The sequence below is a fragment of the Scardinius erythrophthalmus genome, assembly GCF_964197995.2.
Source record: "Scardinius erythrophthalmus genome assembly, chromosome: 7".
NCBI classification, from domain to species: domain Eukaryota; kingdom Metazoa; phylum Chordata; class Actinopteri; order Cypriniformes; family Leuciscidae; genus Scardinius; species Scardinius erythrophthalmus.
This window is the reverse complement of record NC_138227.1, coordinates 3,995,730-4,017,977: the sequence shown is the minus strand read 5'-3', so window position 1 is coordinate 4,017,977 and position 22,248 is coordinate 3,995,730. Positions and strand designations below refer to the sequence as shown.

The 22,248-nt window shown below is 38.5% G+C and overlaps 2 protein-coding genes across 6 annotated transcripts in view; both read left to right on the top strand.

Annotated features, from left to right (window-relative positions):
* LOC308694116 (NACHT, LRR and PYD domains-containing protein 3-like) overlaps positions 1 to 10,793 on the top strand; it is a 32,470-nt gene extending 21,677 nt beyond the window's left edge. The window contains exon 9 of the mRNA XM_081371451.1: positions 10,220 to 10,793. Within this exon, the coding sequence (XP_081227577.1) occupies positions 10,220 to 10,229 (10 nt within the window). The 3' untranslated portion in view covers positions 10,230 to 10,793. The remainder of the gene's footprint in view (positions 1 to 10,219) is intronic.
* A 4,481-nt stretch (positions 10,794 to 15,274) lies between these two features.
* The window catches only part of LOC308694103 (NACHT, LRR and PYD domains-containing protein 3-like), a 46,939-nt gene continuing 39,965 nt past the window's right edge, over positions 15,275 to 22,248 (top strand). Inside the window, exons 1-4 of one of the 5 annotated variants that reach the window (XM_081371390.1) lie at positions 15,275 to 15,421; positions 20,980 to 21,076; positions 21,397 to 21,510; positions 21,784 to 21,897. In XM_081371390.1, coding sequence (XP_081227516.1) covers positions 21,027 to 21,076; positions 21,397 to 21,510; positions 21,784 to 21,897 — 278 coding nt within the window. In that variant the 5' untranslated portion in view covers positions 15,275 to 15,421; positions 20,980 to 21,026. Of the gene's footprint in view, positions 15,422 to 15,941; positions 16,116 to 16,491; positions 16,633 to 20,956; positions 21,077 to 21,396; positions 21,511 to 21,783; positions 21,898 to 22,248 lie in introns of those variants that run through there. The other 4 variants (XM_081371391.1, XM_081371389.1, XM_081371393.1 and 1 more) reach the window with 4 other exon arrangements.

The window sequence follows — 22,248 nt, the reverse complement described above, 5'->3', positions numbered from 1 at the left end:
CCTCAACTGGGGATGTCGTTGGACGGAATGGAATTGGAAGGAATACTTCGAGGATCTCCTCAATCCCGCCGTCACGTCTTCCATTGAGGAAGCAGAGGCTGAGGGCTCAGAGGTGGACTCGTCCATCACCCAAACTGAAGTCACCGAGGTAGTCAAGAAACTCCTCTGTGGCAAGGCACCGGGGGTGGATGAGATCCGCCCTGAGTACCTCAAGTCTCTGGATGCTGTGGGGCTGTCTTGGCTGACACACCTCTGCAGCATTGCGTGGCAGTTGGGGACAGTGCCTTTGGACTGGCAGACCGGGGTGGTGGTCCCTCTTTTTAAGAAGGGGGACCGGAGGGTGTGTTCCAACTACAGGGGGATCACACTTCTCAGCCTCCCAGGGAAAGTCTACGCCAGGGTACTGGAGAGGAGAATACGGCCGATAGGAGAACCTCGGATTCAGGAGGAACAGTGCGGTTTTCGTCCAGACCGTGGAACACTGGACCAGCTCTATACCCTCTACAGGGTGCTGGAGGGTTCATGGGAGTTTGCCCAACCAATCCACTTGTGCATTGTGGATTGGGAGAATGCATTCGACTGTGTCCCTCGCGGCGTCCTGTGGAGGGTGCTCCGGGAGTATGGGTCCTTTGCTAAGGGCTGTCCGGTCCCTGTATGACTGGAGCAGGAGTTTGGTTCGCATTGCCGGCAGTAAGTCAGACTTCTTCCCGGTGCATGTTGGACTCTGTCAGGGATGCCCTTTGCCGCCGGTTCTGTTCATAATTTTTATGGACAGAATTTCTAGGTTCAGCCAGGGGCCGGAGGGTGTCAGGTTTGGGGACAGCACGATTTCGTCTCTGCTCTTTGCGGATGATGTTGTCATGTTGGCCCCATCAGACCAGGACCTTCAGCATGCACTGGGAAGGTTTGCAGCCGAGTGTGAAGCGGCTGGGATGAGAATCAGCACCTCCAAATCCGAGGCCATGGTCCTCAGTCGGAAAAGGGTGGCTTGCTCACTCCAGGGTGGTGGAGAGTTCCTGCCTCAAGTGGAGGAGTTTAAGGATCTTGGGGTTTTGTTCACGAGTGAGGGAAGTATGGAACGGGAGATTGACAGACGGATCGTGCAGCTTCTGCAGTAATGCGGTCGATGTACCAGTCTGTTGTGGTGAAGAAAGACCTGAGCTGCAAGGCGAAGCTCTGGATTTACTGGTCAATCTACGTTCCTACTCTCACGTATGGTCATGAGCAGTGGGTCATGACCGAAAGGACAAGATCCCGGATACAAGCGGCCGAAATGAGCTTTCTCCGCAGGGTGGCTGGGCGATCCCTTAGAGATAGGGTGAGAAGCTCGGTCACTCGGGAGGAGCTCAGAGTAGAGCCACTGCTCCTCCACATCGAGAGGGGTCAGCTGAGCTGGCTCGGGCATCTGTTCCGGATGCTTCCTGGACGCCTTCCTGGGAAGGTGTTCCGGGCACGTCCCACTGGGAGGAGACCCCGGGTAAGACCTAGGACACGCTGGAGGGACTATGTCTCCCGGCTGGCCTGGGAACGCCTCGGTGTCCCCTCGGAAGAGCTAGAGGAAGTGTCTAGGGAGAGGGAGGTCTGGGCATCTCCCCGCGACCCAGCCCCGGATAAGCGGAAGAAGATGGTATGGTATGGAATTTGTACCCAAATGTGTCGATGTGATAATTATGAGTGCTGGATACTCTTATGTACTGTGTTTTCAATCCATACCAGCAGCCTGAGGGCGCCGTATGCACAGTATAGTCCATATATAGACCACATGAAGAAGTGCCATAATCATGTGACATTCCAGGAAGTCCCTGACACATACAAAGCTAACAGAGATCGCTGTAACATGCAGACAAAGGAGTTTTGAAGACAATAAACATGTTTGCAATGATATTTGAGTTACCTGTGTTCTTCGAGCCGTGTCAGGTATTTTCATAATAGATTATATTTATAATGTAATGCTAATTGATATAGAATTTATCATCGTACAGAATACTATAAATAATATATTTCTGTCTGATTCTTTTATCTGAAGCCAAATTAGATCACAGAAGAGTATTTAAAACACTCGACTTGCGTTATAAAGTAAGTTTGGAGCACAAACATTATTTTAATCTCATAATTTGTCGTGTATTGATGGTGTGCTAAGTTAACATGCTAGCTAGCCCTAGGTACACCTGCCACATAGCAGTTATCTTTTATGATTTTTTTTCTAAATAGGAATGCTTACTGAAATGTTTCTTTATTCAAGAAGGGCATTTGATACAGTTTCAAATGTGAAGTGAGAACTTTGATAAAAGAAATTAGGGATTGAAACAGTGTGAATAGCCAGTCATTAGTAATTACAATGCAGACAAAAGAAATGCATATTTAGAGTCATAACCAGGCTGGAGAGGTGAGAATGTGTGCAGGGGAGACAGAGACTGAATGGGGTTCGGTTGCACCTCAAAACAATAGAGACAAAAGACTGAATAGATGCTTAACATCAGTTGACTTAGAAGATGACTAAACATCAGTTGCATTTTAGAGTGTAATCAAAATAAAGTCATATGACATGATCTTGAAAAACATTTAACTAAATACAGAGTTTTAGACTTAACATCTTCAGATTTTAAATATAACATGGTCAGACATGTGGCTTTAGCTGCAGTGCATTTCTATATTGATACAATGCCAACTTCAATTTTATTTTCATGAAGATGTTTCATAAAAATAAATTTCTAATAACTTTACAAAATTTTTAAGCTATTTATAACACTTTTTTTCATTATGACAATAATTAATTCTACATTTAGAATACACTGCCAGGCATCAGCTTTCAAATGAGATCATACTTGTGCTTTTAGTACCAAGGCTTCATGAACTGCATCTGTTTCAGTTTGGGTATGCCATTTCTGGGGATTTTTCAAAAGTGGGGTTGCAGCTTAACAGGTTAATTAATGATTCAATGACCCATTCAATAATGACGGTCACTTGCTTCCTGAACAAATCAGCCGTTTGAACAAATTAGTTGAATAAATTATTCACTCATTAAGATGCTTATTATTTACTCATGCTGCCACCTACTGTTGGTTTTAGTTACAGGTTCCTTTTCAAAGTACCTTTTGATTAAAAAGTTAAAATTAGAAGTAATTTCAGTCAAGACCTGCTTGGCGGTCAGGAGGAAGAGCCCAGGCAGACTAAAGCTGGGGCGGACTAACTTGTCATTGAGACTCACGATAGAACGGCGTCTTTTCAGTTTTGAGTCGACTAGTAGCCTATTTGTAGCTATAGGCTACAAGTAGCTACTAGTAGCCTGCTTTACTGATTATGTTTTGTAAATGCACTGGGATAGGCGCAATAAGCTTTTGCTTCTGCCTATTCCATTTCAGACTTTATGTTGATTTATGTCATCATTTGTTAAATGTTTAAATGTCTGAATAAAAATAAATCTGAAAATCAGAAATCTGAAATCTGAATTTGTATAATTTCTTCCTATACTGCCGTCTGTAACCGGTAGGCGTGGCTTGGGAGTGGCCCCGTAGGGCAGCGAAGCAAGTGCATTCTGGGAGTTGTTGTCTTTCATCCACATGAGCCAGAAATACATTTTCTGGCTTTCTCAGTCTAGAAGGCACCAACTTCTAAAATAATTTCACATTTATACTACATAAATGACCAATTTAAATACACATTCATCTTTCCAGCGGTGAAGTATCCCTTTAAGGAGTCTGTGTTACAATGTAATTATACATTTAAGTACTGATTAATATTGATTAACTACTGTATTTGTACTTACTGTATGGCTATGATGAGGGTTTGGTTTAGGGTTAGTTGCATGTAATCATGCACAGTTTATAGTAGTTACTATAGTAACTATATGTAACATGTAACAAGGACATTGTAAAAGTGTTACCAAATATTGTATATAAAAAACATCTTATAACATTATTTATGTAATTGTAAATGCAGTGTAAATATATCAGTATAAATGCCACTTCTGATGCTGTTTCTTTGTCACCTCTGCATTGCAAAGATTGATTTTGATTGATAATAATTTAATTTGATTGGTAACAGCCCTATACTGTTATCTCATTGAATTTATTTGAATGTTAGAATTTGACATAAAAGGTGATATAATTTAATCTTTATCAATAAAATCTTTAACAAGAATTTTTTTGCACACCCCTTAATTTTGCACACCCTCTTAATTACTATTATAAATCTGTAGTAGAATTTGATGTCAGTGTTTCAGTGTCTGAATGTTGTGTTCAGGGGCAAAAAGAATATCACTTTCAGGATCACTTGAAAATTAAAGGCAGGTGTGTTTGATTAGGGTTGGAGATGAACTGTGCAGGACAGTCAATCGCCAGGAGCAGGATTGGGCACCCCTGTTGTAGATAAACCCCCAAAAAAGAAAAAAGTTGGCACAAAACAGTTCACAGTTTGCGTGGATTGCCTCAGCCATTTGCGTTTGAATAGCGCGCTCTCCGTAGGTGGAGTCACATTACAAGTAATTAGATGAGATGAGAAAGACTGACCTCTCGCTCTTTTCTTACAGATTACTTGAACTGAGAATATTTGTTTTTTATATAAATTACTTCATTTAAAAGAACTGAGAATATTTGTTTTTTATATAAATTACTTCATTTAAAAGAAGAGAATTCAAGCTTCATGCCTGTCATCAGCTCGAGAAAACAAGTTTATTCAGATCATTACTTGTTTACACCGTCTCGCAGCGCTGTGAGGAATAATAATAATGGAAAATGTACCTCAGAAGTGCGGGTATATGGAGCGAGCTGAGGAATAGTACGTTTTTTTTTCCTTCTCACGTGAATCGGGTTTCTGTTTATGAATGAATGAACGGCAGAGATGCGCTGTTTACCACAGCTTGCAAAAAGACAGTTTAAATTTGAATCGGGTTTCTGTGCTTGAATGAAGGATGTTGTTTGAACAAACTGTATTGCTATACTGAGATGAGTAAAAATCGACTGAAATATATTGAAATAAAATGTAGGCTATTTGAATATGCAACATTTTAAACTGCAAATTAACATTTATATGCCCTAATTTTTCATAAAAACAACGTTACAGTCAGGCGTTTCTGTGTGTGAATGAATGTTTCGCTTTTAGCAAACTGTATAGCTATAAAAGTCGACTGAAATATGTTGAAATAAAATGTATTTGTATAAGCAACGTATTAAACTGCAAATTAACATTTATATTTCTTATAATAAAAACGAAAGACATATGTTACAGACATATGAAAGACAACATTTCATTGATTAGTTTTGGATAGATTATAATTTTTTACTGTAAAATATCTGCCACCTCAAAAAAGCTTTTGTTTGCCAAGGATTTTTCAAATCCTTAACTTTGAAATATGTATGATAAAATGTATACTTTAGTTTTTACAAAGAAAGATTACACTTGAATTGTTGTTGTAATTGTAACCTTTTTAATAAAAAAAAAAATACAAGGTAGATGTAAACAAACTAATAATAGGTAAAATAATTTTTTATTGTGTTTTATTAGTGACAAATTTGGGGAGAGGAAAAATATTCCAAAACTGAAAATACATTATGAGATTTAACTGCACAATTACTAGACACGTTTTCCTTTTCATATTATAGGCCAATGTGCAAGCACAATTTGTGAAAAAAAAACAAAAAAAAAAAACATGAGATGCTTCCAACTGTTGCTCTTGCATTCTTTCTTGTGACACTCCTGATTGAATGCCTCATTAAGTATGTGGGCCCCATTGTCTCCAGGTGTGAACCACTAAATATGCATGATCGTTGACGCCCACTCCGCATATTGCCTTTCCAGACAGAAAGTGTTTTGCAAAATTTAAATCAATGTATTGTGTTATGTGAATGATTAGGCAGGATAATTTTCACAAACTCTAGGTGATGACATCCATTAGTCAAAAGTCTTATTGACACATATTTAGAATGTGTTTTATGGCCTTATTTCAGAAACTGTAGTTTTTAGTTTTTTCAATAACCATGCATAAACATTATTCTCTCAAAAATACAAACATGTACATGCATGGTGCTCACATATGATGGTAGCCCTGTTTGTGCTATTTAGAGTGAATTTACACCTTTGCCATTAATATGTTTATAAGCAACTGAAAAAAGCACAAATGTCAGGGCATGTCAGAACATCTCAAGGACCCCAAAAACACCTTAGACCCCAGAGGGTTAATTAATCATAAAGTCCCCCCGGGGACCAAACGAAATTTTTCCGTAAAAGTTTAGTAGACCAACATACCATAAAAATTTCTTCAGCCTCGGTGCCACGGTTCAGGTAGTTATTTAGGAAAAACTGCATTTTTTGGGTTTGGGGGGGCCCAGCGCGGGGGGGGGGAGTGGCCCCCGGGGACCAAACGAAATTTTTCCGTAGAAGTCTAGTGGGGCTACATGCCCACCAAATTTCATGTTCCCCCGTGTTTCAGTGTCCCTGGTATCGTTGACGTAAAATTTACGGGGGCCCCAGCGCGGGGGGGGAAGTGGCCCCCAGGGACCAAACGAAATTTTTCCGTAAAAGTCTAGTAGACCAACATACCATAAAAATTTTTTCATCCTCGGTGCCACGGTTCAGGTAGTTATTTAGGAAAAACTGCATGTTTTTGGGTTTGGGGGGGCCCAGCGCGGGGGGGGAGTGGCCCCCGGGGACCAAACGAAAATTTTCCTTAGAAGTCTAGTGGGGCTACATGCCCACCAAATTTCATGTTCCCCGGTGCTTCGGTGTCCCTGGTATCGTTGACGAAAAATTTACGGGGGCCCCAGCGCGGGGGGGGGAAGTGGCCCCCGGGGACCAAACGAAATTTTTCCGTAAAAGTCTAGTAGACCAACATACTATAAAAATGTCTTCATCCTCGGTGCCACGGTTCAGGTAGTTATTTAGGAAAAACTGATTTTTTTTGGGTTTGGGGGGGCCCAGCACGGGGGGGGAGTGGCCCCCGGAGACCAAACGAAAATTTTCCTTAGAAGTCTAGTGGGGCTACATGCCCACCAAATTTCATGTTCCCCGGTGCTTCGGTGTCCCTGGTATCGTTGACGAAAAATTTACGGGGGCCCCAGCGCGGGGGGGGGGGGGGGGCGGGGTGGCCCCCGGGGACCAAACGAAATTTTTCCGTAAAGGTCTAGTAGACCAACATACCATAAAAATTTCTTCATCCTCGGTGCCACGGTTCAGGTAGTTATTTAGGAAAAACTGCATTTTTTGGGGTTTGGGGGGGCCCAGCGCGGGGGGGGAGTGGCCCCCGGGGACCAAACGAAATTTTTCCGTAGAAGTCTAGTGGGGCTACATGCCCACCAAATTTCATGTTCCCCGGTGCTTCGGTGTCCCTGGTATCGTTGACGAAAAATTTACGGGGGCCCCAGCGCGGGGGGGGAAGTGGCCCCCGGGGACCAAACGAAATTTTTCCGTAAAAGTCTAGTAGACCAACATACCATAAAAATTTCTTCATCCTCGGTGCCACGGTTCAGGTAGTTATTTAGGAAAAACTGCATTTTTTTGGGTTTGGGGGGGCCCAGCGCGGGGGGGGAGTGGCCCCCAGGGACCAAACGAAAATTTTCCTTAGAAGTCTAGTGGGGCTACATGCCCACCAAATTTCATGTTCCCCGGTGCTTCGGTGTCCCTGGTATCGTTGACGAAAAATTTACGGGGGCCCCAGCGCGGGGGGGGGGAAGTGGCCCCCGGGGACCAAACAAAATTTTTCCGTAAAAGTCTAGTAGACCAACATACTATAAAAATGTCTTCATCCTCGGTGCCACGGTTCAGGTAGTTATTTAGGAAAAACTGAATTTTTTTGGGTTTGGGGGGGCCCAGCACGGGGGGGGAGTGGCCCCCGGGGACCAAACGAAATTTTTCCTTAGAAGTCTAGTGGGGCTACATGCCCACCAAATTTCATGTTCCCCGGTGCTTCGGTGTCCCTGGTATCGTTGACGAAAAATTTACGGGGGCCCCAGCGCGGGGGGGGAAGTGGCCCCCGGGGACCAAACGAAATTTTTCCGTAAAAGTTTAGTAGACCAACATACCATAAAAATTTCTTCATCCTCGGTGCCACGGTTCAGGTAGTTATTTAGGAAAAACTGCATTTTTTGGGTTTGGGGGGGCCCAGCGCGGGGGGGGGGAGTGGCCCCCGGGGACCAAACGAAATTTTTCCGTAGAAGTCTAGTGGGGCTACATGCCCACCAAATTTCATGTTCCCCCGTGTTTCGGTGTCCCTGGTATCGTTGACGTAAAATTTACGGGGGCCCCAGCGCGGGGGGGGAAGTGGCCCCCAGGGACCAAACGAAATTTTTCCGTAAAAGTCTAGTAGACCAACATACCATAAAAATTTTTTCATCCTCGGTGCCACGGTTCAGGTAGTTATTTAGGAAAAACTGCATGTTTTTGGGTTTGGGGGGGCCCAGCGCGGGGGGGGAGTGGCCCCCGGGGACCAAACGAAAATTTTCCTTAGAAGTCTAGTGGGGCTACATGCCCACCAAATTTCATGTTCCCCGGTGCTTCGGTGTCCCTGGTATCGTTGACGAAAAATTTACGGGGGCCCCAGCGCGGGGGGGGGGAAGTGGCCCCCGGGGACCAAACGAAATTTTTCCGTAAAAGTCTAGTAGACCAACATACTATAAAAATGTCTTCATCCTCGGTGCCACGGTTCAGGTAGTTATTTAGGAAAAACTGAATTTTTTTGGGTTTGGGGGGGCCCAGCACGGGGGGGGAGTGGCCCCCGGAGACCAAACGAAAATTTTCCTTAGAAGTCTAGTGGGGCTACATGCCCACCAAATTTCATGTTCCCCGGTGCTTCGGTGTCCCTGGTATCGTTGACGAAAAATTTACGGGGGCCCCAGCGCGGGGGGGGGGGGGCGGGGTGGCCCCCGGGGACCAAACAAAATTTTTCCGTAAAGGTCTAGTAGACCAACATACCATAAAAATTTCTTCATCCTCGGTGCCACGGTTCAGGTAGTTATTTAGGAAAAACTGCATTTTTTGGGGTTTGGGGGGGCCCAGCGCGGGGGGGGAGTGGCCCCCGGGGACCAAACGAAATTTTTCCTTAGAAGTCTAGTGGGGCTACATGCCCACCAAATTTCATGTTCCCCGGTGCTTCGGTGTCCCTGGTATCGTTGACGAAAAATTTACGGGGGCCCCAGCGCGGGGGGGGAAGTGGCCCCCGGGGACCAAACGAATTTTTTCCGTAAAAGTCTAGTAGACCAACATACCATAAAAATTTCTTCATCCTCGGTGCCACGGTTCAGGTAGTTATTTAGGAAAAACTGCATTTTTTTGGGTTTGGGGGGGCCCAGCGCGGGGGGGGAGTGGCCCCCAGGGACCAAACGAAATTTTTCCGTAGAAGTCTAGTGGGGCTACATGCCCACCAAATTTCATGTTCCCCGGTGCTTCGGTGTCCCTGGTATCGTTGACGAAAAATTCAGTAAGGTGACGGGAAAAAAAAAAAAAAAAACTTTGACAATCCCTATATGACCGCTTTCGCTAGCTACGCTAGCGGCGGTCATAATAATGGTGATAATCGTGAAACCATGATTATCTCTCAGACTATAATCGTACCTACAAAATCTATAATCTTTGCATCCCTACTGTACAGCCAGAGCGAGTGGCAGGCAAACAGTTGTTTACGTTCGTTATTGTAGTACTTTTACTCACTGTAATGTAAGGTTTTCATACCGGTGAATGATGCATGTAATCCAATAACGTTATCTCTGGTCGTCTTGCTTCTGATCTGATCATGTGTTTTGGAGGAGGCGTGGCTTTGGATGGCGATTTGCAGGGAGGGATCATATGTTTTCAATGCTAGCAGGCTAAAGTTAGCATTTCCAAGATCACCTATTGCACCTTTAATATACACCTTTTTTAATTCTGCCCATAGTATTGTGACTGATTGTGAAAATAATATTAATGTTATTTTCAGCCTTTACCCCTTTAACTGTCTCGTGTGGGATTAATCTGAGATTTGGGCTTTTCGTTATTAACTGATATTAAATCTGTAGTGAGTGTAATGATCAATTCTGCTGGTTCTGTATCAGCTGTCACAGCTGTTGTGTGAAAGTGACCTTTCTTGTCTTTTTGATTTTTTTTTAAAGTGACTTTGAGCATCAGATAGAAGCTATATTTCATGATTGAGAATAAATTGATACAACGTATCTAGTTAGTGTTAAGTTTTCTAATGAAAAGATGTGACATATGTAATGTCTCATTCTGCATGTGACTGTTTGTTTTATTTTAGGAATTTCTAGCATCAGATGCCTGACCTTCTGATGATCATCTGATGGTGAATTAGGATCAACTACATAGACTCACAGTCAACAGAGACTGAAGATACAGTGACTTCACTGTTAGAAATTAAGACTTTATCTGGATTTCAACTATTCTCTGCCAGACCTGATGAGGCGGCAGTGAAACACTTTTTATTCCTTGAGAGCCACCAGAGGGCACTCCACATCAGACTTTTATGATTCACTCACAACTACATTTCCCATAATTCTCGACCTGGACTCATCTGCACTCATTATGACATTTACCTGTGTCTCATTATCTTGTTTAGCTCACCCCATATAAGCCTGGTTCACCCCATCACTCACTGTGAAGTTTTGTATGTTGTTGTGCTGCATTTCTGAGCATTCTCCTTGGTTTCATTGTCTCTTTGTTCTTGGTTTTTTGACTGTTTCTTGGATTTGCTTTTTGCCTCTGACCCCTGCCTGCCTGTCTGTTTGTTTGTTTGGACTGCCTTCCTGTGTTTGACCCTTTGCCTGTGTTTGATTATGATTCTGGATTACTCTAATAAACTGTATTTAGATCTCAACCTTCTTGTCTTGGAGCAGTTTGTAACAAAAATACTGTTTTTCATTCATAGATTAACCATTTTATTTGTATAAACGCACAGAATAAATTCAATAACGTTGGAGTTTTTTACAGAGAAAATATAGAGCATGAATATGTTTGTGTTGTACCAGTAGAGGGCAAGAAATTGATTATGAAAAACAAACAAAAACATTTGAAGCTCATAAATTTAGTTTCTAAACATTTAAATCATATAAAAAAGAAGACGGGACTAATTCACCATATTGAGCATTGCACTTTCTCCCATTTATAGAAAGATGAGTTCAACGTCTTTGTGTATCTAAAGTCTTCGGTATAATAAACCACGGTTTTTAAGATGATTAAGTAGAGTATATCATAATTAAGAAGAATTATGTCTGTAATGAATTAAATGTTCAAGGCTTTTAAATCTAAATACAAACTACATGGATGTGAACATTTCACAGATATATGAGCTTTTTATTTCAGCTCAGAAATCAGCATGAAAATAAATAGAAATGTGTAAATGTGATGTATGTGGTCCTGCACATAAAGCACAGCTGACATCAAATAACAACATGCCTGATGTTCAGTCAGCATATGTGTGAGTGTTTGGTGTGTGGAAGAGCACAAGCACTGAGAGAACACACTCCTGATAGACGTTTGAAGCACAGATGAAGGTCTGTGATGTCCAGCTGCTGTTTCCCTCCATCAGAACTGATTGTGCCCTTCACACTGTCCCAGGGTTTAGTGTGGCATCAGTAGCAGCTGAGAGTTCAGTGCAGGTGTGATGGTGTGATTGACATGCCAGCCACAATATTATTCAAATAGCTTTCAAAATACTGACCATAGCAAAGTTTTTTATTTGTTTTTTTATAGCAATCATCTTCATCAAAAGACTGGGTGATTTATGATTTATTACTATTATGTCATGCAATATCTGGGGGAGCAGCATGAATTTTGACTAGAAAATGCCATTCAAGAGTCGTACATGTAATGTGACTATACTACTTGAAGCACAAACATGAGCCCAGCCCTTCCCATTATGAAATAAAGAAGACTTTTGAATGTTTTGGAAAGTATTCACAGATCTTCACTTTTTCCACATTTTGTTATTTTACAGCCTTATTCCAAAATGGATTAAATTCAATATTTTTCTCAAACTTCTACAAACAATACGCGATAATAACAACGTGAAAGAAGTTTGTTTGGAATCTTTGCAAATTTATATATAAAAAATTAAATAAAAAATAAATCACATGTACATAAGTATTAACCACTTCGGGGTTAAGGGGTTAATAAAGACACTAAGGCTGATTTACCCTGCATATTCTTTAGGTATCTTGGACAGATGGATAAAGGATATTAATCAAATTCAGATGAATTTTCTTTGGAAAAACAAACACCATTACATAAGAAAGTCAGATGTAGTGAAGCCAATCAGTGAGGGAGGCCTGAACGTAATTGATTTCGATGTTATGAATGACATTCTTAAATTGAAGTGGCTCCAAGCTTTCCTTAGGGATAAACATTCAGTTTGTCTAGTTTTTCTTCAAAAATCTTTGATTATTTTGAGGCGTGACATTGAGTCATCAAAACTAAAGTGTAAACTTTAATTAAAACTAGTAAAACTTTTTTACTATTATAATATAATATATCATTATTATACACAATTATATTGGAAACTCCTATACATACACATTTTTTCCCCACATACATGTTCTTTGTGTAATAATAAGTGTATCCTTCATAATAGGAAATCTGTGTTCTTTCAGGACTGGATGGATAAAGGTGTCTGGTCCATTGTACACATTATGGATGGGGAAGGAAATTTCCCTTTAGTTATGACCATTTTTTGTGAAAAATACCATTTTATTTGTACTCTGAATTTATATGTCTCTGTTAAAAGGTGTTCCTAATGGTTTGGTTCAGTTGGTTAAAGGTGCATTGTGTTATTCACCTGTGAGTTTAATTATTTCTGGTCTTAATTTTACAGAGGAGACTCTTGAAAAAGATACTAGATATATCAGATGTATGATTGATTTTTGAAACAATATGCAAAGTATAGATTCCATTGTTTTACGAATTCAAGTGTTTTTATAACTCTGTATTCCCCTATTGTTAACTCAATAAAAAAACAAATGTGTTTTGGGAGATAGAAACTTACTTACTGGCTGTAATGAAGCACAGATGGAAAAGGCAAAGAAAATGAGCAAAGTCTATGACAGATTAAAATGTTATCTGATCTAATAAAAAAATATATACAAGACAAACTAAAATATTTTCTCAATAAAATACAATTATTAACTTTTTCATATAAAATAATGGCATTTTTTAATAATTAAAAACAAAATATTTTTTGAGTTTGACAACGAACACACCGGAAAACACAGCTATACAACATAGTTTAAAACAATAATAATTAATAATTTCTGAACATAGACTCAGTATTTATTCACCTTTTTCTCGTGTTTTCTCAATAGAATTCATTAAAGTATAGAATAGAATAACAGTTCTAATAGGGGCTCGTTGTAATGCAGTGTTACAATTGGGATTTAAACCCTGCTAATGTGTTCTGCTGGTTAGTGAAGCATTAAAGAACCATATTAACTATTAAATAACATATTGGAGATTAAAAAAGTATCAGATTTGTCTAGTTTAAAATAAATTTTAAATTATAAATTTATAACATTATAAATTATACATTATAAACATTATAAATCACTATTCTTTTATATATGAATTTGTGCTAACACAATGATTAATTATCAGTTTTGATAATAAAATAACAGCACGTACAAACAATGTGGATAAGCATTCTACAATGACGTTTTGCTCATTAATTAAGTTATAGTTAATTTTAACCTTATTGTAACGTGATTTTTTTAAAGTAAAGTTTATTGTGAATTTAAAAATATATATATATATATATTTAACATTAAATATCTATACTCTGTGTCTACAAAATGAACATGAAGTGAATATTATCTAATAGTCAAATGGAAAACACTATACTGTTACAGTAAAGGTAACTGCATTAATTAAAATGAATATCAATAAATAATCAGATCATGTATTTTTAGTAACTACGGTATTGTTATAAAATATTGTACATTGCCTATATAAATCCTACCAAATCCACGCAAAAAAAAAAAAAAAAAAAAGCTCGTATTACATGAAACAAAAGAAAATTACGCTAAAACAAACTGTAGGTGGTGAGACTATCGCTCTAAACCATATATGGTTCGCCTTACTTCCGGCCTGTCACGTGTGCAGCTGGATCACCCTCTCTCTCTCTCTCTCTCTCTCTCTCTCTCTCTGTTCTTAATATAATTAAAACGGATTAGTTATTGAAAAATTCACCTCCTCTCAGTTGTCTGCTTTTTTTAATTTAGTTTTTTTCTATGTCATCACACTGTTTAGAGCACAATAAACAAATGGTAAAAAAACATTTTTGAAAAATAATATTTTATTCATACGTTATGCTATGTCCTCTGTAGTGGACACCTAAGTTGTTTAAAAAATAAAATGACATGAAATTATATGTATAGGCAAAAACAATGGGATTTTTTTTCAATCACCAATAAATTGAGGGGTTTCAGGATTTTTTCAACCAAAATTTGTATAAAGATTATTCTCAACTATGTTATAAAAGAAATAACGGAATGAATTGATACACCATTTTACTTTTATGCAATATGTGGGTAAAATGGCCATAAATTAATATTCCCATTCAATGCAATGTATCTATACACTGTATCTAATTTGCACATTAATGTGTTCTTGGAGCAACATTTAATGAAAAAAGAAGTGTAATAATTGGAGTAATAATTGGCAACATTTTAATAATAATATCTAATATTTCATAGGAATATTGATGTATAATTTATTTCCATATTCACTTGTTGTGTCTCACAAAATGCCTGATAAACATGATTTGAGTCCTGATGTCCTCTACAGTGGACACGTATGAAATCAATGCCCTGTTCTGGAACAGAAAGTATTTTTTTTTTATTTGAAACCCCTTAACATTTTCCTGAGATGTTGTTTTAGATACAATTTGAAAAGTAGTCCAATTTAAATTATAATTACAATATATTATCATATTTCCATAAGAATGCTACATTTGATCACTAAATTAATGTCAGACATTTTTAAAGACCAAGGAGAAGTTGTTTTCATGGTGAAACCTCCAAACATTTGGTATCTCTGAAAAGTCCTCCTGAATGTGCTCTATACAGGACACCCAGGTTGTGACATGTGACATGTATGATGTCAGAGAAATTCATTAAAATATAATGTCCACTACAGTGGACAAAAGTCTATTCTTGGGTCCCAGGAGGATATAGACCAAAACCACTTTTTTTACACCAGACTGTAAACATTATTTTTCTGCTGTAAAGTTGGGCATTTTAACATGTGGGTCTATGGGATTGACTCTCTTCTGTTGCCGTAGTGGCCAGTCGATGAACTGCAGTTTGTCACTTCAGTGTTGGATGGATTCAGGGAGAGAGACTGGGATGCTGTCGCTTGGTTCTGAAACTTGTGGCGCAGCTGGAAAATTACCGTAAACTGCTCAAACTTGAGCTCTGCACGACTCGATCGTTTGAGAAGTCGAGATTCATTGTCTGTGAGTTCAATATTATCCCTTACATGTTTAAGATTGATTAGATATCTATAGATAATCGAGTATTTTGTTAAGAAATCCACTCTAGAGAAATTATGAACCATGCAGTAGCAGGATACAGCTGTCTGGCTCATGCCCCCCTAAGTGACATTTCATTTGCTGTGCTGTGTGGGTGGTTCTGGGCAGTTAACTCTGAGCCAATCGCGAGGGCTAAACCCTAGGGAAAGCGTACTATCCCCGAGGGCCGCCAGCCAGTGGCTAACAAACCATCGTGCTGTTAGCATCCCATTGACTCCCATTAATTTTGGCGTCACTTTGACAGCGAATAACTTTACATCTGAGGCGTTTAAAGACTCTATTTGTCCATTGTTTATTTCTAAAGAAACACGAATGTATAAAAGGCTCCATTACCTTGTATCTTACGTTATTGCCCCGTAGAAGCAGTTTTTGTAAAAATAGGCTAACGATTGCGTCATAACCACGCGACGTCACATCTACGTCGTCAAGCTCAGTTTGAGTCTGCGCAGTTCGCTCAGCTAACGATTGCAATAGGAAATGACCTCTGCTGTCCATCCACTGATATCCACTGTCCAGCAAGAAGTGAGTCTGCGGGGCTGCAGCTGGATGCCTCTCAACGATTGCGCCATAACCACGATTATACTACTATATCAGCAGAGATCTGTGTGCTCGTCACCTTGTGAGTTCATTCTTCCAAGAACAACTACTTAGCAAGAGCGTTCTCCAAGCACACAAGTCCGTTCTTTGCATTGTTGGTTTTGAGAAACACCCATTTTCCACATAGACCTATACAAAATGTAGTCATTCACTATATTATAGCTACTCTTGTCAGACAGGAAAAAGATAGGAAATGAGAACAGCTTTATTTGACATTCGGCTACATTAGCCTATCTATAGCCTATATTATATTATATTATATTATATTATATTATATTATATTATATTATAAATATTATATTAAATACAGTTGTGCGCATTAATTTAGAGAAAACACATTAGGCAGGCAGAACGCAAGTACGAAGCGATTAGGGCGTTAGCTACTTTTCTGAGAAAATAGTTGGCAACAATGAGAGACTGGAATGCATGTTGTCGCTTCTTGGCTCTGAAACTTGTGGCGCAGCTGGAAAACTACCGTCAACTGCACAACTTGAGCTCTGCACGACAAGATCGTTTTTATAAGTCGAGATTCAGTGTCTGTGAGTTCAATATTATTTCTTACATGTTTAAGGTTGATTAGATATCAGTATATCTAGAGATAATCGAGTATTTTGTTCAGAAATCCACTCGAGATAAATTATGAACCGGCAAACTTCGTGTCAAAACCTCATTTTGGGTACAATGTACACATTCATATTTAAAAGAATAGTTATTTATTATTTGTCGGAGGAAATAAATGGCAGAGAGAGAGAGAGAGAGAGAAAACACCAAAACAAAAAATATGGCTCTAAGAAGAAAACTGAGGATGAACAACAAAATGTCCCTTTTGATATGGGAGAATTAAAAGGAGCATTATTTAAAACTTGTACAAGCTATATCATGTTGAAACGTTTGAGGATAGGAGAAGCTGTTAATGTTAATAACACTATATTCTCTCTCTCTCACGTCACACATAGAAAGTGAAAGTAAATTCTCCTGCCGCCATTTTGAGAAGGTAAAATACCATTCCACCGAACTCTTCAAAACTAAACTTGATTTTTTATCATTTTTCAACACTGGATTTAATACTACACATATTTAAATATTCAAAATGTGTATTGGTCAATCTCAGGCAACTTTATTTATTTTTTACAAGGTTTCTAAGCAGAAGATAGGCGCATGTTTTCTCAGTCCTGTTACCGAAAATCATGTGCCATTTAAAAAGCATGTTTAAAAGCATGTCAATTCATTCCTTTGTTTTCCCCACAAGAAAGTGTTTATTTTATAGAAAGTGTTGGTTATATGATCAAATAATTGATATTTGTGACAAATCACTATCTATTAAGGCAAGGTGTATTTTAATAAAAAACACAAAGCTATTTTTTCATTTTAAAGAAGACTGAAGACTCAAGTTTATAATTTTTTTAATAATTTAATTTATTAAACAATTGTATAAATGATGGACCAAACAAAACTGATAAAACAGTGGTTTAACTGTATTTAAAAATAAAATAAAAATAGTTACAGGAATGAACATTGTGTAACCGGAATGAGTGTCCATATGTGTGTGCATGTGTGTGTGTAAGAGGGTGTACGACTGTGTGTGCATAAGATTTCTGTTTTGAAGTGATGTGCTTGTAGTACTTCACAGTGAAGGAGGTGGAAAGAGAAAGAGAGAGAGAGAGAGAGAGAGAGAGAGAGAGGGGGGGAGGGGGGAGGGGGGAGGGGGAGGGGGGGGGAAGAGGGAAGTTAAGACAAAAAAGGGAGAAAAGAGAGGGTTGCGGTGTGTTTCGCTCCTTCCATTTGCAATATGCCATAGGTGGGTGTTTCTGGCTCCTGCATAGTATGGGTTTTCTCCATCTTCTACAAAATATAAGGAAGACAAAGACAAAATGTTTAAGTCATTTCGTGGTGGACTGGCTTCCTGGAAGTATGGTGTTCACATTGTAAAACTAATGCTAATGTCTACAATATAAGTAATTGCAACCTTAAAACTCATAAATCAGGTGAATAGTATTAGATTATCAACTAATATTTACAGTATTAAATCAATAAAACAGAGGACTCTACTCACTCCTGTTACTTAAACTCATGTTATTTTTCATACAAGTAACAGTTACAGGACTGAAAGTAACAGGATTGAGTTTTTAAGAAAAAAGTTATCAAATACATGGCATATGGCCACATAGCATAGCCTACATGCTAATAGCATAAGGACACTGAGCAAATTCTAGGGACTTACCAAAAGTTAATATTTTTAAAATAAACAAATGAGTAAATGTGGATAGGAGCAGGCTTCACTCGAGTAGCCTATATTTGTTAACTTTAAGAGTGCTGGCCTAAATAATTATAATCATGAAATGGGAGGGAGGCCGCACTATGCTTAAATATATTTTATTTTTTATTTTTATAAAATTTTTATAAAAAAAAATATATATATATATATATATATATTTAAGCATAGTGCGGCCTCCCTTCCATTTCATAAAATAAACAAATAAAATCTAAGGAATAATTTAGGTAACAGGACAGTATGTTGAGATTGACCTTCTCAGTCATAGTTACAATTTCATCAAATAAACAGAAATTAAAATGAGAGGACTTACTTATTGTCTTAAGAGAACACTAGTTTATTAATAAACAATTAAAATTTCTCACTGATATATTTGACACATTCACATTAGTTATTGGCAGCATCACCCTCCGGTTACATGAACGCGTCACCACCGCATCAGCACCGAAAACATGGAGATTTTATTTTAGAGAATAATCGCACAACCTATTCGATATTCTATAATTAAATAAACTAATCAAATATTAAAAAATCGTGACTCATCCCTGCATGGGGGTGATTTAAGTTTCACTTTCTCTGGCAGCGCAATATCAAACATAGCCTAAATGTCTTGCCCTTGTGGAGGATAACATTCGCTCTTCAGACCATTTACATAAAGTAGAAAACGTGAAGATATCAGAAAAGAGATCGATGGTCTCTTTCCTGCTCGTGTCCCACATGCCTCTCAGTGCAGAGTGCTAGGCTATATGACGCGTCTTTGTGTGGAAATATAAAACCAAAGTTTTTTTTTTATAGATTTAACTTTATTATATTATTTAAGTTACCATTATTTACTGATATTTATTTAAATGCTTACATGCATAAAAATGTGTGTTGTTTCTTTGACGGAATCGCTCAAATAAACACTTAGGCTATTGTTTTATTTTTTTTAAAACAACCCCCCAACCCCCGCTGGTAGTTGGTCCATTACCACCGCGTTGGTAAAAAAAAACTGCCACCGTCACAGCCCTAAATATAATAAAATTACCATGTTTGAAATACTAGTGACTGAGTTAAATTGAATTGCATTACTAAAAAGAGAATAAAATACAATTTTCATTGACTAAAACTAGACTAAATGTCATCAGTTTTCGTCGACTAAAACTAGACTAAATGTCATCAGTTTCCGTGACTAAAACTAGACGAAAATAGTCATGGATAATTCTGACTAAAATAAAACTAAAATGCTCAGACTTTTAGTTGACTGAAACTTTAGTTGACTGAAACTTGACTAGACTAAGAAGAGTATGATGACATTTGTAGTTTTTATTTGTATATATAACTACAAATATATACTATTTGTAGTTAATATTTGTAGTTATCTTAATGTGCTGGATATTTTGCTTAATAATAAAATTATTTTAGAGTTAATTTTCATTAGCCTGGAAATCCAGACCCAAATCTGAAAGATTAAGGGTCTGCCATCTAGTAATGAAAATCGGCCAGTTCGAGGGGCGGCACCAAGCATGCATTTGAAAAACGTCCTTCTTGCAAAGGAACGATTCGAGCGCCATCTTCTGTTCCTCTTTAGATAAAAAGCCAAGTCTAACTCGTTCATTGTAGCGACTAAAGCCGTTTCAAACAACTGGTGTTCATCCATATCTTGCAATGTTTACTAATGACTTCGACACAACAGCGCTGTCATCATCTCGCCTCTGGTCCGCCTATATCAGATAACTGGATGTGATTGGTGCAGTTCGGATACAAGGGCATATTTATTGAGCGTCATTACTCGATGCCAGAGTAAACTCGCCGAGCAAATTCAACATTTCAAGGGAAAATTTTCATGCAATTTTATACATATAGGGCCCTATCTTGCACCTAGCGCAATTGACTTTGTACAGCGACGCATGTATCATTCCTATTTTGCACCCGCGCACAGCGGACCTTTCCCTCCACAGACGCACGTCGGTAAATTAGGGAATGAACTTGCGCTCCCGGGGGCGGTTCAGCGCAAAGAGGAGGCGTGTTCCGGCTCAAACGTTCCCTGGTGCTATTTTGCAGTTTCAGAAAACAATTCCGCCACTGACCAGGAAAAACCTAGTCTAAAGTCAGTGGCGCGTTGCGCATGTTATTCATGTGCTATTTCAAGGGCGCATGCTTGGCCATAATCAATGTAGCGTGTGCACAACGCACATACACTTTGATTCTCTCATCTACACAGAAGCAGCAGTTTTCATTTTTGCAAATCATACATTATTACAAGGAAAAATATTAACACACGACGGAAATCATTGTGGTGTCCATGAAGATGTGAAAAAATAGGCATAAATCTAGCTTAAACATTTACCCAAATTATCATATGCCTGTTTAACCGAAGCTAATTTTGGGTGTGTTTCTCCCGTTTTTTTTCTTCTTTTTTTTTTCTTTTTCATCTGACGGAAGATGTTCAATTAGTGTTTGTCTGTGTCAGTTATTTAATTGTTTGTCTGCGGTGTCAATAGACCCATGAGCTTTAGTTAATGCAGTCACATGATCCCTTTTCTCCCCCAATCGAGATACAGTATGTTCAGCTAAATTATGAAGGTTGTTCAATTAATTATTTAATTTAGTGTCTGAATGTTTCTTCATTCAGAGTCAGTGGAGGAGATCAAACTCATCAGATTCTCCTGCAGCTTCATCATGGCTGATTCACAAGGATCAAGAGAGGAAGATTTTTCTCCAGGATGCAGGTACTTTCAACAAACACAGTTAAATAATGTATTACATAACAGGAACAAATATTTTTCACCCCCCCCCCCCCCCCACACACACACACACACACACACAAACAAACAAACAAATCAAAGAAAGTTTACAGAAAACATGTTATTTTAATTTTACATATTTTTGCCTGTGTTTTTGTTTTGAAACTAACATGAAATATTAAATAAAAAGATCGTAAAGTTTCCTCAAAATGCTTTAAGATGAAAGTGTTTATATTAATATGGTTCCTCTAATAAAGAATGAACACAGTAATCTAATGGATTAAACTGAAACTTCTCTGTTCCAGTTCAGTCCAGCAGAAGAGCCCAAACCCAGAGTCCAGCTGTGTGTCTATGAAGAGTAACCAGTCTATGAATACACCAATAAAGTTAAAGAGTGGAGACAAACGGCCTGATCTCAGGTATGTAATTTCTACAAAAGTTATGCTTATAGTATGACATTTTTGAATTAGAAGAAAAATGTATCAATCAGTCAGTCTAATTCTAGCAATGACATCAAGTAAGTGTAAGCTGTGGTGTTTTTGTTTTGAAACTAACATGAAATATTAAATAAAAAGATCATAAAGTTTCCTCAAAATGCTTTAAGATGAAAGTGTTTATATTAATATGGTTCCTCTAATAAAGAATGAACACAGTAATCTAAAGGATTAAACTGAATCTGTTCTCTGTTCCAGTTCAGTCCAGCAGGAGAGCCCAAACCCAGAGTCCAGCTGTGTGTCTATGAAGAGTGACGAGTCAATGAATACACCAATAAAGTTTAAGAGTGGAGACAAACGGCCTGGTCTTTGGTATGTCATTTCTACAAAAGTTATGCTTATAGTATGATATTTTTGAATTAGAAGCAAAATGTATCAATCAGTCAGTCTAATTCTAGCAATGACATCAAGTAAGTGTAAGCTGAGAGTTTTTTCACCTTTATATAATGGAGTAGGTGTAACCCCCCACCCCCCAAACACACACAAACAAACAAATCAAAGAAAGTTTACAGAAAACATGTTATTTTAATTTTACCTATTTTTGCCTGTGTTTTTGTTTTGAAACTAGCATGAAATATTAAATAAAAAGATCATAAAGTTTCCTCAAAATGCTTTAAGATGAAAGTGTTTATATTACTATGGTTCCTCTAATAAATAATGAAC